The sequence below is a fragment of the Clupea harengus genome, chromosome 22, assembly GCF_900700415.2.
Source record: "Clupea harengus chromosome 22, Ch_v2.0.2, whole genome shotgun sequence".
Classification (NCBI taxonomy): Eukaryota; Metazoa; Chordata; class Actinopteri; order Clupeiformes; family Clupeidae; genus Clupea; species Clupea harengus.
In genome coordinates, this window is record NC_045173.1 from 2,787,460 (window position 1) to 2,795,553 (window position 8,094).

The following is an 8,094-nucleotide window of genomic DNA, read 5'->3' on the forward strand; positions in this document are numbered from 1 at the left end:
ATTAGCCTTTTAAAGTTCAGCCGAAATTTTAAGAATTCTGGTGTTAGGATTGTCTGCTTGATGAACAGTGATGGAATTAGGTCAGTAGGGAAATTGACAGAATATAGCCATTTTAAATGTAATTTCATTTGAATTCCAATGGTTTTCCATAAAGATATGTCAATGTCCAGTAGTCTGGTAATTTACCATCTATCATCACAAATCAGAGAATTGGTTAAAGAACTCAATAGTCAGAAGCCAGCATACTGGTCAAAACACCCGGCCCCAAAACTCAAAACATTATCTCTTAGATAACCGAACATTTGTCAGAATGAATTCAGTGTAAAGCAGGTTTCTGTTTGATACATTACAAAACGTTTGTTTAGCACATCTTTTTCTCTTCGTATTACCAAAAGAAGACTGTTTTAAAACATTGGCATTATCTTACAATCAGGATTTGCCTAATTAGCTTGTCTGATCGTAACTCAGCATGATCAAGCCGATGATGACAGCCATCTGTTGGACTTATCACTAGAATCTCTGAGAAAAAAAGACAAACCTTAATTGTTGCATGACCATCAATCCTTAGAGCTGGACTGGACCTGACAGCTTCAGGAGATTGATGGTCCTTGGTGGAGCCAGCTCAAGAGGCCAGGAGCAGTGGAGCCAAGCCTGCACACGCTGCCCTCTCCCCCAGCCATGGGCCTGAGGCAACACCAGGTCAGACCAGGCTCCTGTGACTCTGCACACCTGGATTTTGTGCGCTAACAGGGCTAACGGATGACTGGGTGGGTGGGCAGTTACAGAAAGGTAAGGCATACGGGAGAACAGCTGGTTATACAGACACTACCCGCCACCTCAGAATGTCATGTCAAATTCATGGTCATGTGACTGAACATAGCATTAGGTGTTGTGCTGAGTGAGGGCTCAGAGACTGGGGTTCAAACAGGGTTTCTCATTGCTGGCCTTTAATAGCAATACACTGTAAATGCTGTGAATTCATTTGGCATAAATGAATAAGCCTTGTGCAAACATATCTTTTCTACTACTATTACATTCCTACAACAACTGTAGGAATCAAACAGTGAATTACATTTTATTTAATATATGAATTATATTCAATTTAATAAGGCTGACACTCTGGAAGTAGAAGGCCTGCATTTAGCAGTTGTTATTAAGCAACATCTGGGCTTCAGTCTGAACACCACTCAATGTTGCACTAATTATTGTGCAATGCTAAAACAAAACAATGTAGGATAATGTTCAGCATTGAATCTCTGAGGCGAACTTACGCATCTTCCCCATATAACTAACCACTTGGTGTGTGCTTCTGCTCTTACACTAATGGGCTGTTACTCAGACTGTGTTCTCTTAAAAACAAAGAATTAGCTACTCTGCTTGATTAAGAACACTGATAGCCAAGCAACTGTTATTTTGGATGCGAATGAAGTAGGAGTTAGAATAAGTGAACACATGAAAACAGGAGTACATTTCAACAATGGCAATCTGAAGATCTTATCGGGGCTCTAATTAAGAGGACACAGACATCAAAGCTTTTAGGAACTGCCCTAGCGGCTGTGCAGACATTACTGTGTGCTGGCTTTTAAGAAAGTAGTCAACATGTTCCAACACTCTTCCAAAATTAGTTTGTGATGATGGCTGAAGGGGCAATCTAAGGTACATCAACCTTTGATGCACAGCCTAAGGAGAACGTGTAGTTTAGAGGAGTTCTGTTAGGATTATAATACTGATAATGGAAATTGAGAGCTGTCTTTTCATTGTTGATTATAAGGTCCAATTTTTTTACTTTGAATTCACAGAGCCGTACTGCCTGGGTTTCTGAATTACACGAATGAGTGACAGAGTTGATGTCTGGCTCCTTCCTGTCTCCAACGGCCCTCTTCAAGGTGAACCATAATTAGATTCTTATGCGGTCAGGTGCACAGTGATCTTACACTGTAAGAGAGTAGAGAAATTGTGTAATTTTCAGAACATGACGTTTGAATCACTTCAATCTAGCAAAACATTCACTGGACCATAGCCTTGTGCACTAACCCAAATGGAGAGATAACTAATGACGTTGCTTTAGAAGACATTAGGTTCCTGGGAAAAAAAATGGAGCGTTGCTTTCGAATGATAGAAAATGAAATTACACTGGGAAAACATTTTTACTGGTCCTCTCCCAAAAGCCAGAATGTCCTCACAAGCCCTTTCCCCTGTAATGGAAACGAATGGAGACATGAGTGCAGTGCTTTCAATAAGAGACTGTCAAAATGGATGCTATTCTTATGTGTCTACTCCAGCTGTGGTTCATTCACTATATAAATACTTGTTGAATGCAAAATGCTTTATTTAATGTTGAATTAAATGTGCTATGTGCCATTATTATTTGAACGCATGTCAGATAAGGAAAAGACTATCTAAACAATACAAATTAAAAATAAATCTCCTGATCCCACTTAAAATGAATATCCGTATGACTCTCTACTTAATAATATATGTATATATAATGTAAGTAAGTATCTCTCATGTAAGTACATGCAAGTATTTACAAGTACACAGCCCTACAACTAATCCTAATCCTGACCTAAAGACACACAGCACACTTGTAACAGCATTTACAAATATAACAGGTATACTATACCTATCAATAAACTGTTAAGCCTAACTGTGCGTACACAGGCCACTTAAGAAAAGTGGGGCTAACTTCACAGTTGTGATCTTCACAGTGAAATAAGGCACACATAAAATAAGTGAACAGAATGAATGTATGAAAAGGCAGCCGAGGCACTGGCACCTTCATGTGGATGTCTCCTCTGAGCTCGCAGCGGAAGCTTCCAAACGAGTCCAGGAGAGCTTTGGTGGAGCTGCTGATATGAATCTTCAAAGCTAGAGTAAATAGCAGAAGGTGGATTGATATGGGGCGCCAAGTGTAACAGACCTTATTTTGCTACGACAGACGTTCATTTATTACAAAGCCACGAAAGCAAGGGCTGATTGAACTTCTGTCAGTACAAAAGCCTATGAAGGTTTAATCAGCCTTTGCCTTTTGTGGACAGAATGCAGTCTGTAACCTGCTGACTCACAGAATGTATGGACAAAAGACCTTTGTGCACATCATACTTTCAGTGATATAGTCTATGGACATAATTCCTTTTGTAATTTAGCAATACATGGATGTCTACAAATTCTTTCTGTAACTTGCTGACTGGGGGAATGTATCAGACCAAAGACCTTTGATGCACATCATACTCTCCGAAGTATAGCAGAAGTGTTATGTGAACATAATGAACATTGGATGGCCTAGGATAACCAATAGAACATAATGAACATCGGATGGCCTAGGTAGGATAACTATTACCTGGACAGAATTACTTTTGGCTATAAAAATGAGTTAATTTTGTCCACAAAGTGAGAAGTGTATTCTGCCCATTGTCCACAAAATGAAAAGCACAACAGACAATTGTGTACGACATTAATCATCCGTTTTGTTTACTGTGCACGGACGAATGTGCTCTCTTAAATATTTCTTGGACACAATGCTAACAAGTTGGTGTTTTCTGCGGACAAAAGACAATACAGTGTTACATGGTTTCGTAATAAATGAATGCCTGTCTTCGCACAGAATTCATAAATGCAAAATAAGGTCTGTTACACTTGGATTGACTGACACTCTAACTTTCTACTACGGTATTATTTTCAGTAAAAATAAAAAAACAGCATCCACAAGCTGTAAATCAACTTACGCAGACCATGAGACTCCATCCTTGAGGCAGTGTTGACTGTGTCTCCAAACAAGCAATATCGCGGCATCTTCAGCCCAACTACACCTGCTACACATGGACCTGAGGCACAATGAGTGCTCTTCCATTAGAACATAAAACTATGCATGAAAACACCGGTCCTACAGCAGTTCTACTTCTAGTTCTAGTTCTAGCAGTACATTTACATTTACATTTAGTCATTTAGCAGACGCTTTTGTCCAAAGCGACGTACAAGGGAGAGAATATTCAGGCTACGAGCAATAGAACCTGGTGTAACAATAAATAAATACTACTTTACATAAGAAATATAACAAAATGAAATAAAAAAAGAAAGAAAGAAGTGCAGAAATGTAACTGCTGTAATTGCAAGTTACGCACTAGTCGAAGTGCCAGTTAGGACGGGAAGTGCTCTCTGAAGAGTTGGGTCTTCAAAAGCTTCTTAAAGGTAGAGAGGGAGTACCTGAGTGGAACCCAACGCGAACCTTCAGCTGCTGCCCAGGCACATGGGCACTCTGGTACCGGGTCATGCCCTGCACTATGGCCAACGACATCCTGGCTATTTCTTTAGCATGATCATCTCCATTCCTAACAGGAAGACCAGAAACCACCATGTAGGCATCACCGATGGTCTCAACCTACGGAGGAAACACAGATGACGAGCATGAATGACACGTGTGCCATCTAAATGGAGCCTACTCAATTACCTGTAAACTGCAACCAGAACCATGGTCAGTACATTTTTTGTATGCTACGAAAGTGAATTTTATGCACGCTTTAAATTGCATAACTGCCCTGTAGATATCACTGGTTTCAGTTCCAGCATAGTATTTTGTTCACAATGATCACTCCTTTACTTAATCGCGTTGAATATCGGAGACTGTATTTTCTTTACCTTGTAAACATCATGGTTGTCAATGATGGTGTCAAAGTATGTATATAAATCATTCAGTACATTTACCACCTGGAAAACAAAATGGTTTTAATGTTAACCTTATGCTAACATAAGTCATGCAGAAATGCACAGACACACACATATGTCCACGCCCCTGCATGTACACACACACCAACTTCAGATTGACAATAACTTTCCCCTGAGCTGCAGCTGTGTCCCCTGTGTCCCCAGTGAAGGAACCAAAATAAACCGGTGACAACGCATTATTTCCACTGAGCGGCACAGTCACGCCTCGGAGCTATGCACACCTGACACACAGAAGCTTGTTCATGACACACAGGGCTGAGAGGCACTCACTCACGCCACTCTGTCCCGGGGCAGACACCCAGTAACACCGTCCTAACACGAGGGCCATGAAAAGGCTCCAGCTAACTACACAGGGGGCCCTGGCCAGCTATGCCAGGCATTTCGCTGAAATCTCTAAGTGACAAATGATGAAAGACTCTCACTTTAGGAACTTTCAAAGGATTTTTTTTTTACTCTTCAACTCCATCAATCTACCCACCTATCTTTCCATTCTCTGTTCTTTGACATATTGATACATTAACACTCATTATCAACACATCATGTTCAGTGCTACTTTGTACAGGCCATATGACAACATATACCTGTTGCTATGTAACAGAGCAACAACCACAGTTGAAAACATCATCTCTTCCTATAGGGCCTATAGGAAGAGATGATGTTTTGAACTATGGTTGTTGCTCTGTTACATAGCAACAGGTACAGTATATGTTGTGTCTTCAATCATTAGAAAAACTATCTAAGGTAGCCAATTGCAAGATGTGCTTCTCCTTGATTCTCCTCTGAAGAGTGGCAACATGGGGGCCTCAAAACAACTGTCAAATGATCTAAAAAAAACAAAGATTGTCAGTGTTGTGTTGTAACTTCAGTTGATAAATAAAGCAGTTCATATCCAGCCTGTTCATTGCAAATGTGTTTTTCCTTGTTCATATTGTGCGCGGTTAACAAATATTTTCCTTTTTATGTTGCACTGAAATTAAGTGATTTAGTGTGTTCTTGGTCACATCAATTTGAAAGCTGGACCAAAGTGTTTAATTTCATTCAATTACAATTAGGCTAAATAAAAAGTTAAGTTGTAAGTACAGTCTGGAGTCTGGACAGTCTTTTTCTCTCAACGCCTCAATAGGTAGATCTTGCCTGTCACCACGGCAGAGGTTGTGATCTTTGGCCAAAAAAGGTTGGTGACCGCTGCTATAGGGGAGCTCCTAAATGCTCCTATAAGGGATGGGGTGGGGTTACGGAGAGATGTCAGAGCTTAAACAAGGCACCATAGTATTCTAAATGGGTTACAATAAACAACAGACTTTGTGAGACTCACAAATGTGTACACACAGCATGTGTAACTACCAAAGAAGAGGACCCCTTGTGTTGTATGTGTGTTTGTGCCATGATCCCTGGTTCTCATTCGTCTTGCCTTCTCTCCGTCTTGCATCTCTTCATCCTCTCAGCCACAGTAGCTTGATTAGTGTCTCACCTGCATGGGTGTGAGAGTGGCAGACATGGCGGTGAAACCCTCAATGTCACTGAAATAAATCGTGACACAGTCATATGTCTCAGCCCGCACTGTGTTTCCAGTGATCAGCTGCACAGCAACAGACCTAAAAATACCGCAACAAAACACGCTTTTTTTTAAGAGACACAAGAATAAGCATATCTGTGCTCCTCGATGTGCATATGTCTACTGTGTAAAATGGGTTTGCCCCAAGCCAGAGGCATCCTGACATCTGTTGCACATACTTTAATCCAACATGTTTACATATGGGTTTATGTAGTTTACATTTACATTTAGTCATTTAGCAGACGCTTTTATCCAAAGCGACTTACATATGTGCGACTTACAATGTATACACATTTTACATTTACACTGATGGCACACTGCACATCAGGAGCAATTAGGGGTTCAGTGTCTTGCTCAAGGACGCTTCGACAGGGAATCGAACTAGCAACCTTCTGATTACTAAACGACTTCTCTACCACTGTACCACTGTCGCCCTCACTGTCGGTAGTATACCAGAGGCAAGGGAACAGATTGCTGTTTAAAGAAATATGTATGCACTGTGTGCTCATGTATGCATACTCATGAATGCAAATGTTTTATCTGGGAATCACTTGTATTTACATACTTATACTTATATAAATCACTCTTCCAGTACCAGTATGCATTTGTATGCAGGTAGGAAGAGGACTGTGGAGAAAAGAAAGAAAGGAAGTTAATACAAAAGGAAATACAACATTATTACGAGAGGGGAATAGAAAGAGCGAGTAGAAAAAGGGGTTAGAGAGGCAAGCATCTCATCTACATGGCAGATGACAACGGCGGGTGCGTAGCTAATGTGTTACCGTGGCAACATCTGCGTGAGGAGGCCCTCGGCCCGCCTCTTCTCCTCCAGGAGCTGAGCAGTGCGCTCGCTCACCACCTCCTCCAGGTTGCACGCGTACTGCTCCAGACGGGACAGCAAGTCATCCATGATGTGCTCACTTCCCCTGTAGCAAACACACAATGCACAACACACACACACACACACACACAGACACAGACACAGACACAGACACACACACACACACACACAGACACACACACACACACACACACACACACACACACATACACGCACACACAAAATGTGGCATGTTTAGCGGTTTCTGATATTTGGTAAATGTATGTTTGTCCATTCTATTTTAGAGTTTTACACGTTTAGCAGTATTTCAGGGGGCTGGATGATGTAAGATCTTTATTTGTCAAAGAATAAATGTGTGTGGTTTTGTGTGGCAAAACATTTCTACATCTCCTCTGTCTAAATGAGCATGCAAATAGTAAGCATGTACTACTATGCATCATGTACAGAAAGCATGTTCCACGGCCATCCAGTTGACTGTAACTTCTATCCAGCAGTGTACTGGAGAGACAAGCCCAACACACCGCACAGAGGACATTTACATTTACATTTAGTCATTTAGCAGACGCTTTTGTCCAAAGCGACGTACAAGGGAGAGAACAGTCAAGCTAAGAGCAATAAAAAACATGGTGTAACAATAAATACTACTTTACATAAGAATTAGAAAAACGACCTAGAAAGGAAAAAGAAGTGCAGGAATGTAACTGCTGAAGTGCAAGTTAAGCGCTAGTCAAGGTGCCAGTTAGGCTTCGTTACTTTCCTGTCCGGTGGAGGAACAGAGGAAGATGAAGTGCATCACGGATTAGTAGCATTAGGAGCAATTAAACATGGTGGTCTAAGACTTAGTGACCTCCTGCCCTCCTCCCTTTCCTGCTCTCCTCTGTCATCCTCACGTACTCCTCCTCTCACTCTTGCTCCTTCTCCCACTGCGCCTCCCCTTTCACTAACTCACCCACTCCTCCTCTCCTCTGTGTCCTGT

The 8,094-nt window shown here is 41.3% G+C and overlaps 1 protein-coding gene across 2 annotated transcripts in view; it reads right to left on the reverse strand.

Moving 5' to 3' along the window:
- Window positions 1-919: 919 nt before the first annotated feature.
- si:dkey-37g12.1 (atrial natriuretic peptide receptor 1) overlaps window positions 920-8,094 on the reverse strand; it is a 23,138-nt gene continuing 15,963 nt past the window's right edge. The window contains exons 20-27 of one of the 2 annotated variants that reach the window (XM_031560191.2): window positions 7,060-7,203; window positions 6,194-6,317; window positions 4,636-4,704; window positions 4,204-4,378; window positions 3,726-3,824; window positions 2,777-2,868; window positions 2,133-2,195; window positions 920-1,935 (exon numbers count right to left, since the gene is read on the reverse strand). In XM_031560191.2, coding sequence (XP_031416051.1) covers window positions 2,148-2,195; window positions 2,777-2,868; window positions 3,726-3,824; window positions 4,204-4,378; window positions 4,636-4,704; window positions 6,194-6,317; window positions 7,060-7,203 — 751 coding nt within the window. In that variant the 3' untranslated portion in view covers window positions 920-1,935; window positions 2,133-2,147. Of the gene's footprint in view, window positions 2,196-2,776; window positions 2,869-3,725; window positions 3,825-4,203; window positions 4,379-4,635; window positions 4,705-6,193; window positions 6,318-7,059; window positions 7,204-8,094 lie in introns of both variants that reach the window. The other variant, XM_031560190.2, reaches the window with a different exon arrangement.